General features: G+C 44.9%; 1 protein-coding gene across 1 annotated transcript in view; it reads left to right on the top strand.

Annotated features, from left to right (window-relative positions):
• Positions 1 to 19,758, top strand: part of LOC106578905 (voltage-dependent T-type calcium channel subunit alpha-1G) — a 166,582-nt gene extending 146,824 nt beyond the window's left edge. The window contains exons 23-27 of the mRNA XM_082965756.1: positions 5,552 to 5,673; positions 5,802 to 6,218; positions 12,986 to 13,202; positions 13,914 to 14,020; positions 16,547 to 19,758. Of these exons, the coding sequence (XP_082821882.1) occupies positions 5,552 to 5,673; positions 5,802 to 6,218; positions 12,986 to 13,202; positions 13,914 to 14,020; positions 16,547 to 17,488 (1,805 nt within the window). The 3' untranslated portion in view covers positions 17,489 to 19,758. The remainder of the gene's footprint in view (positions 1 to 5,551; positions 5,674 to 5,801; positions 6,219 to 12,985; positions 13,203 to 13,913; positions 14,021 to 16,546) is intronic.
• The last annotated feature ends 1,240 nt before the right edge of the window (positions 19,759 to 20,998 follow it).

The following is a 20,998-nucleotide window of genomic DNA, read 5'->3' as shown; positions in this document are numbered from 1 at the left end:
TCTCTCTCTCTCTCCCGCTCTCTCTCGCGTTGGAGTGCATGCTTTGAGTGAGTCATGTAGCAGGAGGGATTGTGAGAGCGACTGGAATTATTATTACGCTATTGGGTTTTTGTGTGTATATATATATATATATATATTGATTAGTTTAGTTGTTTTAAGGGTATTTTGTCTAAATATCACAAAGCACGTATAGGGGTGGTGGGATCGTTGAGGTTGGTTTTCGCGAGGGCACAACCAGCAGGTGGGGCTGGTTGCAATGGCCACTCGCGGAAGTTTGGAGTTTGAAAAACTTAGTCGGCGACATGGAGTAAAGATTCCTGCTGCGGCCGGGTGTTCAGTGGAAGAATGTAGCTTGGCAGTGGGTGCTATCATTGGGTATGATAGTATCAAATCAGCCTCAAGGATGAATAGCGCTGTAGTGATATTCTTAGATTCCATTGAAAAGGTGAATAAGATAGTTGAGAGTGGTGTTGTGTTGCGGGAGACACAGACACCGGTATTTCCGATAATGAATCCGGCAAAGAAAGTTATACTTTCTAACGTGCCACCATTTGTTAGAGATGAAGTGTTGGAGCGAGAGTTATCTCGTCATGGTCAAATTGTATCAACAATAAAGAAGGTTCTTTTTGGATGCAAATCTCCGCTGCTGAAACATGTCGTGTCTCATAGGAGACAAGTGCATATGATTTTAAAAAAGGACACTGATGAACTGAATTTAGCATTCAGTTTTAAGATTGATGGATTTGATTATGTCTTCTACGCTTCTACTGAATCAATGAAATGCTTTGGCTGTGGAAGAGAGGGGCATTTGGTGCGTAATTGTCCCGAGAATGAGCACGCAGAGCCCGGTAGCAGCTCTAGTGCTGGTGCAGCTAACGCACCACCACGAAGGGATGAACATGCTAAGGGTGCAGGGGAAGGGAGAAGGTGGGCAGATGTGGTAGGAAAAGTAGGAGAGGAAGGCAGTGTGGATAAGGGGGCAATTGTGGTAGATCAGAACAAAGAGGGAGGGGAAACAGTCGGTGAGATTGCGACTGCCGTCGCTGAGGTGGTGCTGGAAAATGAAATTGGAGGTCAAGAGGAGATTGAAATAATGGAAAAGGAAGCAGCTGTTTTCAAAGTACCGAGGAGTAAGAGGAAGAATGTAAGGGGTGGGGAAGGGTCTAATTCCAAGAGGAAGGTAGAGATTGATAAATCACTTGAAGATAAACAGGTGGTAGAGATGGTGGAGTTTTCTTCTGGGGAGGATAGCGAGAGTGAGTCATCTGATGCGTCACAACAAAATAGTGAGATAAATGGGGTGGAAGGGAGGTATGGGATTGAGAAGGTACGTCACTTTCTGAAGTTGACAAAAGGGAAGAAATATATGCAGGATTATAATGTAACAGATTTTTTGAGGGGAGGTTATTAAAAGTTAGAGTAAGGTATGAAAACATCACTATGTGTCTGATAAATGTATATGCCCCAGTGGTGGCAGTTGAGAGGGTATGTTTTTTAGAGACATTATCAAATACCATTGAGAAATGTAACAATGAAGATTATTTATTTATTGCTGGGGATTTTAACTGCACAGTCAGTGATTTAGATAGAAATCACAAAGAACCTCATATAGCCTCAAGGACTTAAAACGTCTCATTGTAACAAATGAACTGTGTGATATTTGGCGGAGTCAACATGGAGGCACAAGGCAGTATACCTGGGTGCTTGTGAGAGAGAACACCATCTCTATGGCCAGGTTAGATAGGTTTTATTGTTTTGAGAATCAATCTCAGGTCTGTAAATCAAGTGTGATAACCCCAGTGGGATTTTCTGATCATTGTTTAATAACAGAGGTGGTGTTCATTAACGATGTAAAACCTAAAAGCGCATACTGGCATTTTAACATAACTTTATTGAGTGATGCTCACTTCAGGAAATGTTTTAGTTTTTTTCTGGGAGAGGTGGAGGTCTCAAAAGGCCAGTTTTGTATCCCTTCAACAGTGGTGGGATATAGGGAAAATCCAGATTCAACAATTCTGTAAGCAATACACGAGGAATGTCACCAAGGATATCACCAGATCAATGAAAGCCCTAGAGACTGAAATAGTGGAACTCATGACGTTGGTTGAGACCACAGGAGATCGAGGCCACACTCAGGCCCTCAAGAGGAAAAAAGCTGCATTGGCAGACCTGCTGGGTATCAGAGCACAGGGGGCATTGGTGAGAAGTAAGTTTCAGGGAATCTCTGAAATGGATGCCTCATCCAAATTTTTCTTTGGTTTAGAGAAAAATAATGGACAAAGAAAAATTATTCATTGTCTCAAATCAGCTGTTGGACAAGAGCTCACTAGACCTAGTGAAATTACAAAGAGGGCAGTAGAGTTCTATGCTGAGCTCTACAAGTGTGAGTACAAAGATGATAAAACAGTGACACAGCAGTTCCTTGATGGGCTCCCACAGTTGGCTGCAGAAACTCAGGTTGAGCTTGAGCAACCATTGTCTTTGCAGGAGCTATACACTGCATTAAAAGGCATGGAAAACGGAAGGGCACCAGGCATTGATGGGCTTCCCGTTGACTTTTTTAAGTCTTTTTGGGCTATGTTGGGAGAGGATTGGCTAGCAGTAGTTAATGATAGTTTAACCGGAGGGTTACTACCAATAAGCTGCAGAAGGGCTGTCCTCACCCTACTGCCCAAAAAGGGTGACCCTAGGGAGGTGAAGAACTGGAGGCCGGTGGCTTTATTGTGCACTGATTATAAGATCCTGTCAAAGGCTTTGTCCAACAGGTTGAGGGAGGTGAGGGGGCAGATCATACATACGGACCAGTCCTACTGTGTTCCTGGCAGGCAGATAGGGGATAACATTTCTCTGATTCGTGATTTTTTGGACGTCTCTAGGGCTATTGAGTTGGATGCTGGTCTAATTTCAATTGATCAGGAAAAGGCATTTGACCGAGTTGAACATCAATATTTATGGCACACTTTGGAGGCGTTTGGGTTCAGCTCTGGTTTTATTGTCATGATAGAGGTGATATATGGTGACATTGAAAGTGTATTGAAAGTTAACGGTGGTTTGAGTGCTCCTTTTAAAGTGTGTAGAGGTATTAGGCAGGGATGTTTTTTGTCGGGAATGTTATATGCCATTGCTATAGAGCCACTACTAAATAGCATTAGAAGTTGCATTGAAGAGGTGTACCTTTCAAGGGATATTCCTCCTATTCGTCTCTCAGCCTATGTTGATGATGTAGTTGTTTTAGTGAAAAATCAAGCGGAGGTGGATAGTTTGAGTCTAATGGTTGATCGTTTTAGGGGAATATCCTCTGCAAAGGTAAATTGGGAAAAGAGTTGTGCTTTACAGATTGGAGAATAGTCTGGAGGGATCATGGCTTTGCCAGGGGGGCTGGAATGGTGTAAGGGAGGTTTTAAGTATCTTGGAGTGTACCTAGGAGATGAGGGGACTATGGAAAAAAAATGGATTGGGGTGGTTGAAATGGTGGAAGGGAGGATGAGGAGATGGCGTTGGTTGCTATCTCGTATGTCATATAGGGGGCGCACTATTATAGTTAACAATGTGATTGCCTCTGCACTGTGGCATCGGTTGTCAGTTTTAGAACCACCATCTGGCCTTCTGGCTAAGATACAGGCAATAATTGTGGATTTCTTTTGGGATAAATATCACTGGGTTCCACAAAGTGTTTTGTATTTGTCAAAAGAGGAGGGGGGACAAGGTCTTGTACATCTTGTTAGTAGGGCTGCTGCTTTCCGGTTTCAGTTTATTCAAAGGTTGCTTTATGGACCGGAAAATGTGGTTTGGAGAGGGGTAGCAGGTCTTGTAATACAGCATGTTGGAGGATTAGGTTTAAAGAAAGCTTTATTTTTGGTTGATAGTTGCCAGATATCTAGGGAGGGAGTACCTCCGTTTTACAGAGGCCTTCTTAGGGTGTGGAGCATAATGAAGGTGTCCAGACGAACTTCAGCGGAGTCAGTGCATTGGCTGTTGGTGGAACCTCTGGTGTATGGGGCAAGACTGGATTGCACAACTGCAGCTGTTCCACATTTTTCCAAGATTCTGGTGAAGGGCAAAATCATCACCTTAAAACAGTTAATGGCCATGGCTGGGCCCGCCTTAATGGATGGAAGACGGGTGGCTGAACATTTGGGGGTGAGGTCGGAAAGGATTGTAGGACAACTGCTGGGAAGCTGGAGGAAGGCTCTGTCAGCAGAAGAGTGGGGTATGCTTCATAGCCACAAGAAGAAGGTACAAGATGAAGACGTCTCATTTCCAAGACTAGGGATTACACCAAATATCCCAGAGTCAGAAAGAAAGGCGTTATTACTGGATTTGAGAGGGTTGGAAGAGGTGTGTTTGGATGAGGTGAATGGGAAAGACTTATATAGGGGGTGTGTCAAGGTGTTGAATAAAGATAAATTGAAAAATAGAAAAGACACTCCATGGAGGGTAAAATTGGACATTGATGACAAGGTAAAGCCAGCATGGAGAGCACTGTACAAGCCACCGTTACAAAAGGGTACTGGTGATATGCAATGGAGGGTTTTGCATGGCATCATTGCAGTTAATGCTTTTGTATCTGTTATTAACTCAGATGTTGGAGATGGATGTCCTTTTTGTAATATAAGAGAAACCATTTTTCACTGTTTTATGGAGTGTGAGAGGATAAAACCTCTCTTGGAAATGCTGGAGTCTTTGTTTAAAGCTGTAGGGGAGATTTTCAATAACACTGTTTTTATTTGGGGGTTTCAATATAGTAAGCAAGAGAAAAGAAAATGTCAACTGTTACATTTTATTTTGGGACAAGCTAAGATGTCAATTTTTCTGAGTAGGAAACATAAGATAGAAACGGGATATGGGCAGGATGTAAGATGTGTTTTTAAATGATTAGTGAAAATAAGAATAAAAGTGGATTTTGAGTTCTTCTCAGCTGTAAAAGATCTCCCATTGTTTGAGGAGAAGTGGGCATACGAAGGAGCGCTTTGTTTTGTAGAGGAGGGGAAACTATTTTTTGTTGATGAAATAAGTTGAATGTATATGTTCTTTAGTATTTGTATTTTTAAATTTTTAACATTTTAAATTTTTGGTCATTTTTTATGTTATTTTTGTATTTTATTTTTTAATTTTTAATTTTTTTTTTTTTTTTTTTTTTTTTTTTTTTATGAATTACATTTGGTGTTTAATTTCTGAAAAGGCAGTGTGTCATTATTTATGTTAACACTTGAGTATAAAATAAAGGTTTTATAAAAACTCAAAAACTCCCTCTCTTTGTCTCTCCCTCTCTTTGTCTCTCCCTCTCTCTGTCTCACTGTCTCTCTCTGTCTCCCTCTCTCTCTCTCTCTGTGTCTCCCTCTCTCTCTCTCTCTCTCCCTCTCTCTGTCTCTCTGTCTCTCTCTCTCTCTCTCTCTCTGTCTCTCTGTCTCTGTCTCCCTCTCTCTCTCTGTCTCTCTCTCTGTCTCCCTCTCTCTCTCTGTCTCTCTCTCTGTCTCCCCTTCTCTCTCTGTCTCCCTCTCTCTCTGTCTCTCTCTCTCTCTGTCTCTCTCTCTCTGTCTCCCTCTCTCAGTTTGTGATGAGCTGCACCCATGTGAGGGTTTGGGGCGCTATGCTACGTTTAAGAACTTTGGCATGGCCTTCCTGCTGCTGTTCAGAGTTTCCACAGGAGACAACTGGAACGGCATTATGAAGGTGAGACTGGTCCACCATTTTGGATCAGCTGTTGTTTGTACCCATTCTGGATTGACAGTATACAGTGTCTGTATGTGTTATGTGTCTCTTTCGTCATGTGTTCATCCGTATATGTATGTCTCCTCCAGGATACCCTGCGAGACTGTCAACAGGAGAACGCAGGCACCTGTTACAACACCGTGGTCTCCCCCATCTACTTCGTCTCCTTTGTGTTGACAGCCCAGTTTGTCCTGGTCAACGTGGTCATAGCCGTCCTCATGAAGCACCTGGAGGAGAGCAACAAAGAGGCCAAAGAGGAGGCAGAGCTGGAGGCTGAACTACAGCTGGAGCTCCAGCATGGAGAAGGGGGAGGCAGTGGGAGATCACCCCAGCTAAGCCCTCTGGACTTGGGCATGGAGGTGGGCGGACCTGGTGTGTCCCCCTGGAGGTCTCCAGAGAGGGAGATCCAGAGGAGGGCCAGCGTGATGGTGGATTCTCCCCAAACAGATATCACTACAAGAGACATCAGCTCTGATCCCCTGCTAGTCCTGGAGCCACCACTGGAGGTGTGTGTTGGTTGGCTTTGGAATTCATCCCTTCCCTTGTTCCGAGACAAAAAGGAATCACCAATGAGGAGCTGCAGTCATTTCTTTGTCCATATCTGTCGAGCTTCTGAAGGAGTTTTCCTTACTTCTCTGTCAACCTATCTGTGTCTCTGTGGTTGTCTGCTCGTAGTGTGTTCGTGTTCAACTGGTTGTGTGTCTGTGTGTCTGTATGTCTGTATGTCTGTGTGTGCCTCACTAGAGTAGTGCCAGGCATAGATTAGGTCACTGTAGTACCATGGGAAAGACACAACGTCATGCTGTTGACTTAACTGCTATTCTCAGCCAACAGGTCTTTTTATAGTGACTAGAGGTTGAGCTGTATCTCTCTTTCCTCTCTCTCCTTTCTGTCATCCCTCGCTCTCAGAGTCATGTGTGGTTACGTTCATAGCTGTGGGAAGTACGGGTACTGAGGGTGCCTCTGAAAAATCACAATAATAAATAAAAAAACATCCCCAAACTTCTTCCCACAGCTATGGCTAGGCTCCAATTTGTTTCCTATGGGGGAGAGGGGAGTTTTGGAAGTGTTTTTACTGCCCCCTTCTGGTCTGGAGAAGGAACCTTCAGTATTTAGGCAGGAGTATAGACGACTTAAAGACCAGACCTGATGCATGTCCTGAAGCATGTTCACACACCTTGTCTTCTGTCTGTGTTTTAACCTCCTCTTGAAGCTATTGTCTTCCATCACTCCCCTCCTCCGTCTGCTCCCTTTTTCACTGTTCATCTTTCTGCGTCCCTCGTTTTCTGTCTATTGTTCTTTCACCTTTCCTCTTTCCCCTCCTTTATCTCTTACTCTCTGCCTCTCTCTCTCTGCCTCTCTCTCTCTCTCTCTCTCTCTCTCTCTCTCTCTCTCCACTCTCTGCCCCTCTCACTCACTCACTCACTCGCTCACTCGCTCACCCGCTCACCCGCTCACTCGCTCACTCGCTCACCCGCTCACTCGCTCACTCACTCACTCACTCACTCACTCGCTCGCTCGCTCGCTCGCTCGCTCACTCACTCACTCACTCACTCACCCTCTCACTCACTCTCTCACTCTCTCACTCTCTGCCTCACTCTCTCTCTCTCTCTGTAGCGGAGAGCGATGTTTGACTCAGTCTCCTTGTTGACTCAGGGTTCGATGGAGGGACAGTTGAGTCTGATAGACAACCTGCCAGGGTCAGTCTGTCACTACTATGCACTGCCCCCACTACGGAGCAAGCACTGCAGTGACAAGAAGGTCAATGAACCTGCCTCACACAATCACTCACCCGCCTCACACAATCACCCACCCGCCTCACACAATCACCCACCCGCCTCACACAATCACTCACCCGCCTCACACAATCACCCACCTGCCTCACACAATCACTCACCCGCCTCACACAATCCCCCACCCGCCTCACACAATCACTCACCCGCCTCACACAATCCCCCACCCGCCTCACACAATCACTCACCTGCCTCACACAATCACCCACCCGTCTCACACAATCACTCACCCGCCTCACCCGCCTCACACAATCACTCACCCGCCTCACCCGCCTCACACAATCACTCACCCGCCTCACCCGCACACACAATCACCCACCCGCCTCACACAATCACCCACCCGCCTCACACAATCACTCACCCGTCTCACACAATCACCCACCCGCCTCACACAATCACCCACCCGCCTCAACCAAACACCAACGCCTCAACTCTAACTCAACCCCTCCCTCCCCTCAACTCTAACTCAACCCCTCCCTCCCTCCCCTCCCTCCCTCCCCTCCCCTCAACTCTAACTCAACCCCTCCCTCCCTCCCCTCAACTCTAACTCAACCCTTCCCTCCCCTCAACTCTAACTCAACCCCTCCCTCCTGCTTTCTCTCCAATCCCTGTGGGTTCCTTGGCCCATAATATTATTAGAAAGTGTTCACCCTCCAATATCCCTCTCTCAGCTTGGCTGTACTGGGTAATGATATGGTAGTATACCTACCTACCGCACACACACACACACACACACACACACAATCTTGGCTTCGAGCTTTGAAAACGAACCACCCAGGGATTTAGCACAAACTAATGATAATAATTTGATTCTGCTGCCAAGCTGGCTGGGCACACACACAGACACACACACACACACACACACACACACACACACACACACACACACACACATACACACACGCACACGCACACGCACATACACCATCAATAAGCGATGTATCCCGGTTGAATTATGCATCCAATGGCCTCTTTTTCGTCATTCCGGACAAAATGCTACAGCCAATCACATTAGCATTACCAAACAACGTTTGCTAAAAGCTTTTAAATGTAATGCTGCAGCATTAATAGCCTCCCTGCATCTAACTTGGTGTGTGATTCTGAAAAGTTTGCAGGCGCCCACTCAGCCTCTGCCAGTTAGGACCCCTGCCCCGTCTGCACGGCTGGCCCATTCGTGGGCCTGTCAGAAAGCATTTTCTCAATTAATTATCCCGGTTAAGGGTGAGTGAGGGAGGGAGGGAAGCCAGAAACAGTAACAGCAGAGAACCCGCTGAGAGTTTGAACGCTCCCAATATAGCGCTCAGTGTTCTAGAATCAGCCGAGCTAAACTAGCGTTGTATTACATCAAGTCTGCATACGTTCCCATTCCCATCCTGTGTCCATTATTACATCAAGTCTGTACACGTTCCCGTCTCGCCCTGTGTCCATTATAATCCTCTTAGGGATCCCTAAGCGCGAATCTCGTTAGTGGGATTGATTTGACAACATCCAATGAAATTGCAGCGCTCCAAATTCAAACTGCAGAAATATCAATATTCAACATTCACGGAAATATAAGTGTAATACATCAAAATAAAGCTAAACTTCTTGTTAATCCAGCCGCTTTGTCAGATTTCAAAAAGGCTTTACGGCAAAAGCAGACCATGCGATTATCTGAGGACAGCACCCAAACACATGAAAATCATTTATCCTTTTAGGGACAGACGTTCCGCTAGCGGAACGCCTCACCAATATCCAATGGTAGAGCGTGGCGCGAAATACTAATACCTCAAAAATGCTATAACTTCAATTTCTCAAACATATGACTATTTTACACCATTTTAAAGACAAGACTCTCGTTAATCTAACCACATTGTCCGATTTCAAAAAGGCTTTACAGCGAAAGCAAAACATTAGATTATGTCAGGAGAGTACCCTGCCAAAAATAATCACACAGCCATTTTCAAAGCAAGCATATATGTCACAAAAACCAAAACCACAGCTAAATGCAGCACTAACCTTTGATGATCTTCATCAGATGACACTCCTAGGACATTATGTTATACAATACATGCATGTTTTGTTCAATCAAGTTCATATTTATATAAAAAAACTGCTTTTTACATTAGCATGTGATGTTCAGAACTAGCATACCCACCACAAACTTCCGGTGATTTTACTAAATTACTAATGATAAACATTCACAAAAAACATAACAATTATTTTAAGAATTATAGATACAGAACTCCTTTATGCAATCGCGGTGTCAGATTTTAAAATAGCTTTTCGGCGAAAGCACATTTTGCAATATTCTGAGTAGATAGCTCGGCCATCACAGGCTAGCTAATTTGACACCCACCAAGTTTTGTGCTCACTAAACTCAGAATTACTATTAAAAAATTGGATTACCTTTGCTGTTCTTCGTCAGAATGCACTCCCAGGACTTCTACTTCGACAACAAATGTTGTTTTGGTTCCAAATAATCCATTGTTATATTCAAATAGCTCCATTTTGTTCGTGCATTCAGGTCACAATCCAATGCGAGCGCATTTCGTGACCAAAAAATTCAAAATATTCCATTACCGTACTTAGAAGCATGTCAAACGCTGTTTAAAATCAATTTTTATGCTATTTTTCTCATAAAATTTCGATAATATTCCAACCGGGCGACGTATTCATTTAAATGCTGAAAGAACAAAATGGAGTAGTCTCGTGGACGCGCATCTCCAGTGTCACTGTTCCCAGGCTGACCACTAACAAATTATTCTGCTGTTCTTCGCCCAGAGACAGCAGACACCCTATTACACTTTCTGGCGCCTTCTGAGAGCCAATGGAAGCCTTAGAAAATGTCACGTTACAGCACAGATTCTGTATTTTCGATAGAGATGCTACAGAAGGACAACAAATTGTCAGACAGGGCGCTTCCTGTATGGAATCTTCTCAGGTTTTGGCCTGCCATATGAGTTCTGTTATACTCACAGACACCATTCAAACAGTGTTAGAAACTTTAGAGTGTTTTCTATCCAAATCTACTAATTATTTGCATATTCTAGTTTCTGGGCAGGAGTAGTAACCAGATTAAATCGGGTACGTTTTTTATCCGGCCGTGAAAATACTGCCCCCTATCCCAAACAGGTTATCAACCAGGTAGGTGCGACACAAAAGTCAGAAATAGCCATATAATAAATGCCATACCTTTGAAGATCACGTTCCCGTTCCCATTCTGTGTCCATTATTACATCAAGTCTGTACATGTTCCCGTTCCCATCCTGTGTCCATTATTCTTCATTAAAAGTTGAACCTTTCAATATCATATTTGATAGACTTCTGTTGATTTCTATTTGAACAAGTTGTGGTTTGTGTGCAAAGTTTATTGCTGTGTATCAGTTCTCTATGGATGTGTGCCGTTGGGCTGTATATCTGGTTGTACTGTTATATTTGTTGTTCTGTAATGAGGTTCATATATCTGTTGGTCTGTAATGAGGTTCATATATCTGTTGGTCTGTAAGGAGGTTCATATATCTGTTGGTCTGTAATGAGGTTCATATATCTGTTGGTCTGTAATGAGGTTCATATATCTGTTGGTCTGTAATGAGGTTCATATATCTGTTGGTCTGAAATGAGGTTACTATATCTGTTGGTCTGTAATGAGGTTCATATATCTTCATGTGTCTGTTTGTTTTGTCCAAGTTTCTGTTAATATTTCTGTTGTTGAGTGTGTTTTCAATCTTACGTGTTCGGTGTTGTGCAGGGTTTTTGTTCCATACCTACACTAATGTGACCGGGTGTTGTTACAGCACATTGTGTCTGATGTTCTGCTATGTGAGTCATTTCACTGTCTGTGTGATTTGTCAGAGTGAGTGAGTGAGTGAGTGAGTGAGTGAGTGAGTGAGTGAGTGAGTGAGTGAGTGAGTGAGTGAGTGAGTGAGTGAGTGAGTGGGTGGGTGGGTGGGTGGGGGGGGGGGGGGGGGGTGGTGTGTATTCCAGTGGAAGTGCTAACTGTTCACTAGACCTTGTCTGTTCTCTATCTAGATCCCTCTAGCGGAGATGGAAGGGCTCTCTCTGGCCACTCACAAGTCCTGGTCCCTAGCTCTAACTGACGACTCCACTCCCGATGATATTAAACCCCTCTTTCTAACAAGTCTGGAGTCGTACTGACAGTTCCTCTCTGACTCTCTCCGTCTCCTCTTCCTCTGCAGTCTCTTGTAGCCTTTCCCAAGGGAGCTTCCAAACTCACCTGCCCCCTCCAGGCCCAATCTCTCTTCCAAACTCACCTGCACCCTCCAGGCCCAATCTCTCTTCCAAACTCACCTGCCCCCTCCAGGCCCAATCTCTCTTCCAAACTCACCTGCACCCTCCAGGCCCAATCTCTCTTCCAAACTCACCTGCCCCCTCCAGGCTCAATCTCTCTTCCAAACTCACCTGCCCCCTCCAGGCTCAATCTCTAACTAATTGATCAATATAGCAGTGTGGTGAATGTAATCTCAGGGGTATTTCCCAAACCCAGCACACGCATCACACAGACACATTAATGAATTCAGGTTGACTACAGAGCGACGTGAGCAGGACACATGTGAGTTTGGAAGGCCTTGGGAATTTTCTAACCATCCGCCCTTCTCCCTCGCTCTCTCTCTCTTTTTCATCCCAACTTTCTAGCCTGGTGTCTGTCCGTTCCAGTTCAGTAGACTAGCGCGTCTGCCCTCATCGCCCTTTCTCTCCTTCTTTCTCTCTTTTGATCTCTCTCTGTTTTCCTTTATTTCTTTGTCTTCATCATTTTTCTGACCATTCTTTTTTTCCTGTTTGCTTTGTATCTGCTCTCTCTCTCTTTCTCTCTCTCTCGCTCCCTCTCTCGCTCCCTCTCTCTCTCTCTCTCGCTCCCTCTCTCGCTCCCTCTCTCTCTCTCTCGCTCCCTCTCTCTCTCTCTCTCTCTCTCTCTTTCTCTCTCTCTCTCTCTCTCTTTCTCTCTTTCTCTCTTTCTCTCTCTCTGGCTCTTGTGGATCTCTCCTTTTGTGTTATAAACAATGTGACAAGTGGATGTAGTACCACTCCCATCTCTATAGTTAGTTGCTGTGTTGTCTGCTGGTCAAGGACATAGCAGGCTACTGGTCTAGCTGGCATTTTCTGGCCCTCAGAACACAGTGATTTAATACACTTCCAAACCTGTGGCATAAATGATTAACGATCTCAGCAAAAAAAGCATACCAATGCTTTATTCAGTTTTCTTTTACCACAATAAAGACATAGACAATATGGTTTCAGTTAGTTTCAGTAAGTCCAGTGCCAGTTCTGTACCAGTCTCCCCTCTGCCACTAGTGCAATGATGTTGTCTGTCTGGTCTGTCATTCTGTGTGTCAACCATTTCTTATATCATGTGTGTTGTTGTGAGTGAGGGCAGAGAGTGTGTGAGAGTGTATGAGTGAGTGTGTGAGGTTTCTGTAAAAGGCAGTGGTCAGACCTCCAGGAAACTCCAGAAAGAGGCTGAATCTCTCTCTGTCCCCCAGATGGAGTTACTCGATCCTGGGGAGCCATTGGAGGACAACCTGCTAAGTGTACGGAAGTCAATGGTGGGCCGCACCCACTCCCTACCCAATGACAGCTATATGTTCCTGCCTCTGGAGCCCTTCGGATCCCCAGGAGCCAGCCTGGCCCCTGGTTTAGCCTCACAAACACAGACTACAGGACCACAGCACATAGAGACCATCAACAAGGCCCTGTCAGGTACAGTACAGACACTCCCTCTACACGCTGACACTGTTCACACACACACACACACACACACACACACACACACACACACACAAACACACACGCCAGGTCACTCGACATCCAAGATGATATTCGATGGCCGTCCAGGTCCCAAGACTTTCGGGAGAACACATCAAAACTGACCACTAGGGGCAACGGCGAGTGCTCTTACCATCAGGTAGGGTTGTGGTTTGTCAGGGCGAATGGGGATGGTAGATGGGAGAATTTTAAGAGTTTCCGTCAGAGTGTTCAATCCCAGTGTTCAATCTCAGTGTTCAATCCCAGCGTTCAATCCCAGTGTCACTCTTTCATTTGACCCTATCCCAAACTTTAACCCTTACCATAATCATTCTGAATAACTGCCTAAACTTTACCATTGTTTATCACCCCCCCACCCCCCACAGACAAACGTTGGAAATTGAAGTCAGACCGTGAGACCTTGTTGCATGCACACATGTACACTCACTCACTCACTCACTCACTCACTCACTCACTCACTCACTCACTCACTCACTCACTCACTCCACTCAGTATGCTTTCCCCTCAATAAAAGTGTTCAGGAAAACCAAAAGTCATTTCCAGAACAGTAGGACCCGGAGCCAACCTTACCCACACATACTGTTTTGAAAATGACTTTTTATTTTTGTGTGTAAAGAACTATCTGTGTTGTTTGTGTTTCCTCAGGCTCATGTACCTCGCTACGGACCCAACCAGACGATAGACCCAGCAGTTCTCACAGCCTTTCACACTCCCAGAGTATACACACACTCAGCCGCACGCTCCGCAGACAGGTGAGCCACACACACACGCACACACACACACAGCCACACACACACACACAGCCACACAAACACACAGCCACACACACAGCCACACACACAGCCACACACACAGCCACACACAGCCACACAGCCACACACACACCAGAGGTAACAAATGTGTTCTACCAGAAAAAACGTCATTGTGTTGTTCTTCTCATTTTTCTACTATGATGTTATGTTCTTCCTAAACTGTCCTGTCCTTCCTCTCTGTTCTTCCTGTCCTTCCTCTCTGTTCTTCCTGTCCTTCCTCTCTGTTCTGCTAGCTCTCATTGTGCTCTTAATGCTGTCCATCTTCTCTCCTCCCTCTGACTCCCTTCTTCCATCCTTCCTCCCTCACAATGCTCTCAATCTTCTGTCCATCCTGTCCTGCATCTGTCCTGTATCTGTTACTAACAGAGTGTAGTTTAGTAACCGTCAGATGCAGAACTACTGCTGAAACACAGCACATTTCACTAACTCCTGACCTGCTATCACTGAAATACTGATCGTCCCTATACAACCCCCAACACACACACCCCTTTCCTCTGACCTGTCCTCCTCCCCTTCTTCCTCCCACCAGTCATTCATTCATTCAGTCAGTCAGTCAGTCAGTCAGACTGACTGACTGACTGTCTGTCTGCTTCTAACCATCTTTCTCACACAATGAATCTCACCGGTGGCAGGTAGTGTTGAACATAGCTTTGGATTGGCTAGACTATGTTAATTCTCATAGAAATAGGGGACTATATTATTTATGAACCCCTATAAGGACATATGATCTACCTAATGATGTCTTTATCACGCAGTTCTTGATTGATGGAATGTACTGTATTTTTGTTTGAAATGCAGTCAGTTTGCCTATGAATGGTAGACGTTGGCCTACATATCACAATATTGTAACTATTACACTGTTATGACTCAGGGTTTCAATCAGGACTGTCAGTTCTGTCAATAACAATATTTGGCCACATATTTTATATTACTGTATTGGAGCACTTATTGGCCATTTTGTGCAAGGTTGTGATTGTATGAAGATGATTATGTTTATGAAATAGTTACTATTGAGAAGAAGTTATAATATTCAAGTTTTTTTATGTTACTCAGTATGACAGGAAATGTTCCACAATCACAAATAGGTATTGATGCTAAATGTAGGTGGAGTGGTATATTGTGGCTGTGGCTTGGCAATAATATATTAGTCCACTAGATGTCACTGTTGACACAGCTATGCTTTCTGTCAAGACTCACAAATATCAGTCGCGAATATTCTGTAAACAGTCATGTCCCGTTTGTCCCAAAACTCTCAAATAGTTTCCTTTTTCTTTTCTCTGTCCATATTTTGTCACATAGCAACCAAGATACTGCAGAAGATAAGGAAAGAGAGCTATATGAGACTTGTGTCGTGTGTCATTGTGTTCTACTAACCTTTCCTCTCCTGTAGGATCCTCTGACCTCTCTGAGGAGACAAAGCTGAAGGGCTGCCCTATAGTACCGCCCTCTAAAGTTTCAATAGATTTTAGTCGTTGGGTGTTAGCTGACTGGGCTAACAGAGGGGTATTGTCGGTATGGAACACTAGACCCTACACCCTTAGAGCAGAGTTCCCCAACTGGCAGCCCCCTTTGGGACGAAGTTGGCCCGTGGGTGGTTTTATTATTATTATTGTTCTAATTATAATAATGTTACTTTTTAAAATATTTGATTATTGTTGGATATAAATTATTTTTAAACACCAGGAAATCAGCTCCAAAGGATTTGCATTTAAGAAATCTGTTCCCAAGTACTTCGTCGCATAATAGAGATATGTGATCGTCTACAAATGTAAGCAAGGTTTGAAATGATTATGTTTTAGTAAAATATTATATCTGTTTGGCCTTCTTGTGGTCAATTTTCAGTCTACAAATGTATTTGTAATTATGTTCCGCCCCCCCGAACATCCAATAAAGAAGAAAATTGCTAGTGTCAGGTCTTGGGGTCGATTTGGGATTGGGCCTATGACATTGGGCAACCATTGTTTTACCCAGTGCCCTAGCTGAGACAAACTGTACCCTACAACTGCTGCTACTGTAAAACACGTGCTGTCACTCAATCTCTTGATGATACAGATACTACTGACACATATCTGGATCTGAAACAGTTTTCTTGTGCAATAAACACACATCAATACACTTAACAGTTGACCTATAAGTTCAATGTATTGTAATTGCAACATTGCCTCTGTATCACAATGAGTCATTGTTGGTATTGGGATCATGCTGGTCTAATAGTGAACTTTGACCTTCACGGCTATTGGCCATCCTCACTCAGTCACCCCACACTAACCTGTCTCCCCCCTCTCACCCCCCTTATGTCCCCCTATACACTCATCCCGTCTCTCACTCTCACTTCCTCGCTGCCTCACCCCTCTCCCTGTCCATTTTTCCCGCTCATCTTCCACCTTTCTCCCCTTCTATCAAACTCTCACTTACTTCCTGCCTCCCTTTCCCCCTCCCCCTCCCTCTCCCCCCTTCCTCTGCCAGGTGGCAATATCTAATGACTCCCAGGAGGTCCTGTGTTCTGATGGAGGGGAGGGTGAGGAGGTAGTCCTCCATGTAGCTTCCCTAGCCCTCTCCTCCTCCTCTTCCTCGCCCTCCCATCTTCATCAGCAGCCTGCTCTCCAGCTGGTCCCTGCCACCCCAGGGGCATCCCCTCAATCGTCGCGCCCCAGCAGTGTCCACACCCAGCACCCCTCCTCCCACTCCTTACCCCCTCCTCCCCTTCCCCCCACTCGCCCCTGGAGACAGGACGAGGCCTCGGCTGATCAGGAAGTGTCGCTCATCACCAGGGCGGGGCTGGCAGGGATTGACGATGTCATCGGGGTTGGACTGGGGTCAGAGGAGGGAGGTCTCGAGGGCAGTTACAAAGGTTACTGGGTTGGTCGTGGTGGGGGGCAGTTGAAGAGGTTCCACAGTGCTGACACCCAGGGGCGGAGCGTCCTTGCGCCCCGGTCACGCCCCCTGTCCTGGTTGGATGATCCTCGCCGCCACTCAGTGGAGGAGTGTTCGTCCGTAGAGTCAAGCCCCCAGCGCAGCACCACGTCCTCGAGGTTCGTCTCCCGAGCAGACAGCCTCCAGATCCATTCCCAGACCACCACACACACCCTGCCCTCTCCCCGACACAAGAAAAAAATGAGTCCCCCGTGTATCTCCGTAGACCCCCCTGATGGACTGGAGCCCCAGTCTGGCCTCCACCCTGCCCCGGGGGGTTTGGGGGGCCTAGGGATGCCCCCTCCCTTACAAGGCCGGGATACCTCCTGTCTAAGGAGACGGGCGCCCTCCAGTGACTCCAAGGACTCCTTTGACCTAGGGGTAGGGGAGGGGCTGGGGCTTGGGCTGTGCCAGGAGGGAGGTGGGTCCAACACCAATCCCAAGCTGTTGACTCTGTCGAGCTTCTCCTTTGAGAAAACAAGCTCTGAGTACTGAACACTGACACACACACTGATGTACACACGAACACTTATGTACACACACACACAGAGGAACTATACACACATGCACATAGGCAAACAGCCACACATCCAATCACACAATGCACTTGGTATCCGTGATGATGGTAGTCCTAGTAATAACGCCGTAGAGAGTAAATATGGTAAAACTACAACAAAGCGGTCAAATCAACCTTGTTTTTTTTTTAGGATCAGTGCGGTACAGTCGTAGTTTGACCATTCCTTGTCTTTCCAAAACAACGAGAACGCAACAATAACAAAGAATAAACAGAGAAACAAGATGACTGATTCTCTTCCACCATGCCTGCAAGCCATTGGCTGCCGGTTGACCCCATGACCTCTGGAGTGATGTCAGCACCAAGGACTTTGGATCGCCACCCCTGTGGTACCCCTATAGGTACTGCTCGGTGTTTGTGGGACTTCGCTCTCACACGGGCAACAGTGGAGGTACAAAGCAATATGAACGTTTTTGAGACAATTTTTCTTAAATTATTGGGCCATAGTGTTTGTACAGATGTATAATTGTTTTATTTCATTATATTTTGATTTTGGTGTACTTTTTGTGATGGGTTAACTTTTTCCTCCCTGTTTGTTTCAATGTTCGAAATAATTGTTGGTTTGGTCCGTTTTGTTAAATTTTTTCACCATAGGGATATTTTGTAGCTTTCTTAATTTGCTGAAAGAAAGTGAATTATGTGCTGAGATTCATGTATTTGAAGGAATATATATACATATATGTACAGTGCCTTCGGAGAGTATTCAGACCCCTTGACTTTTTCCACATTTTGTTACGTTACAACCTTATTCTAACATTTATTTAATCGTTCCCCCCCTCATCAATCTACACAGCAAAAACAGGTTTTCAGATATATATTTTTTTGTTGCAAATTAATAAAAATAAAAACCTGAAATAGTACATTCACATAAGTATTCAAACCCTTTGCTCAGTACTTTGTCAAAGAACCTTTGACAGTGATTACAGCCTCGAAGTCTTGGGTATGATGCTACAAGCTTGGCACACCTGTATTTGGGGAGTTTCTCCCATTCTTCTCTGCAGATCCTCTCAAGCTCTGTCAGGTTGGATGGGGAGCGTCGCTACACAGCTATTTTCAGGTCTCTCCAGATATGTTCGATCGGGCTCTGGCTGGGCCACTCAAGGACATTCAGAGACTTGTCCCGAAGCCAATCTGCATTGTTTTGGCTGTGTGCTTAGGGTTGTTGTCCTGTTAGAGGGTTAACCTTAGCCCCCAGTCTGAGGTCCTGAGTGCTCTGGAGCAGATTTTCATCAAGGACCTCTCTGTACTTTGCTCCGTTCATCTTTGCATCGATCCTGACTAGTCTCCCAGTCCCTGCTGTTGAAAAACATCCCCATGGCATGATGCTGTTTCACCGTAGGGATGAGTTTCCTCCAGACGTGACGCTTGGCATTCAGGCCAAAGAGTTCATCTTGGTTTCATCAGACCAGAGAATCTTGTATCTCATGGTCTGAGATACTTTAGGTGCCTTTTGGTAAACTGCAAGCGGGCTGTCATGTGCCTTTTACTGAGGAGTGGCTTTTGTCTGGCCACTCTAACATAACGGCCTGTATGGTAGAGTGCTGCAGAGATGGTTGTCCTTCTGGAAGGTTCTCCCACCTCTACAGAGGAACTCTAGAGCTCTGTCAGAGTGACCATCAGGTTCTTGGTCACCTCCCTGACCAAGGCCCTTCTCCCCCTATTGCTCATTTTGTCCGGGCGGCCAGGTCTAGGAAGAGTCTTAGTGGTTCCAAACTTCTTCTTTAAGATTGATGGAGGCCACTGTGTTCTTGGGGACCTTTAATGGTGCAGAAATGTTTTGGTACTCTTCCCCAGATCTGTGCCTCGACACAATCCTGTCTCGAAGCTCTGCGGACAATTCCTTCGACCTCATGGCATGGTTTTTGCTCTGACATGCACTGTCATCTGTGGGACCTTATATAGACAGGTGTGTGCCTTTCCAAATCATGTCCAATCAATTGAAAATACCACAGGTGGACTCCAATCAAGTTATAGAAACATCTCAAGAATGATCAATGGAAACAGGATGCACATGAGCTCAATTTCGAATCTCATAGCAAAGGGTCTGAATATATTTCAGTTTTAAATTTTTTATACATTTGCAAAAATGTCTCTAAAAACCTGTTTTCGCTTTCTCATTATGGGGTGTAGATTGCTGAGGATTTGTATTTATTTAATCCATTTTAGAGTAACGCTGTAATATAACAAAATGTGAAAAACGTGAAGTGGTCTGAATACTTTCCGAAGTCACTGTATATACAGTACCAGTCAAAAGTTTGGATACACGTACTCATTCAAAGGTTTTTCTTTATTTTTACTATTTTCTACATTGTAGAATAACAGTAAATACATCAAAACTATGAAATAACACATAAGGAATCATGTAGTAACCAAAAAGTGTTAAACAAATCTTCAAAGTAGCCACCCTTTGCCTTGATGACAGCCTTGCACACTCTTGGCATTCTCTCAACCAGCTTCATGAGGAATGCTTTTCCAACAGTCTTGAAGGTGTTCCCACATATGCTGAGCACTTCTTGGCTGCTTTTCCTTCACTCTGCCGTCCATCTCATCCAAAACCATCTCAAATTTGTTAATGTCAAATAGCCATTACACAGCTTGGTGTGTTGGGTTATTGTCCTGTTGAAAAACAAATGATGATAGTCCCACTAAGCGCAAACCAGATGGAATGGCATATCGCTGCAGAATGCTGTGGTAGCCATGCTGGTTAAGTCTCCTTGAATTCTAAATAAATCACTGACAGTGTCACCAGCAAAGCACACCACACCATCACACCTCCTCCTCCATACTTCACGTTGGGAACCACACATGTAGAGATCATCTGTTCACCTACTCTGCGTCTCACAAAGACACGGCAGTTGGAAAACCAAAAATCTCAATATTGGTCTCATCAGACCAAATGACAGATTTCCACCGGTCTAATGTCCATTACTCATGTTTCGTGGCCCAAGCAAGTCTCTTCTTATAATTGGTGTCCTTTAGTAGTGGTTTCTTTGCAGCAATTTGACCACGAAGTCCTGATTCACGCAGTCTCCTCTGAACAGTTGATGTTGAGATGTGTCTGTTACTTGAACTCTGTGAAGCATTTTTGGGGATGCTTTTTCTGAGGCTGGTAACTCTAATGAACTTCTCCTCTGCAGCAGAGGTAATTCTGGGTCTTCCTTTCCTGTGGCGGTCCTCATGAGAGCCAGTTTCGTCATAGCGCTTGACAGTTTTTGCAACTGCACTTGAAGAAACTTTCAAAGTTCTTGAAATTGTCTGCATTGACTGACCTTCTTATCTTAAAGTAATGATGGATTTTAATTTCTCTTTGCTTATTTGAGCTGTTCTTGCCAAAATATGGACTTGGTCTTTTACCAAATAGGGCTATCTTCTGTATACCACCCCTACCTTGTCACAATACAACTGATTGGCTGAAATGCATTAAGAAGGAA

This window comes from Salmo salar, chromosome 19, assembly GCF_965601325.2.
Source record: "Salmo salar chromosome 19, fSalSal1, whole genome shotgun sequence".
NCBI classification, from domain to species: domain Eukaryota; kingdom Metazoa; phylum Chordata; class Actinopteri; order Salmoniformes; family Salmonidae; genus Salmo; species Salmo salar.
The sequence above is the reverse complement of the archived record's forward strand: the minus strand, read 5'-3'. Positions and strand labels throughout refer to the sequence as shown.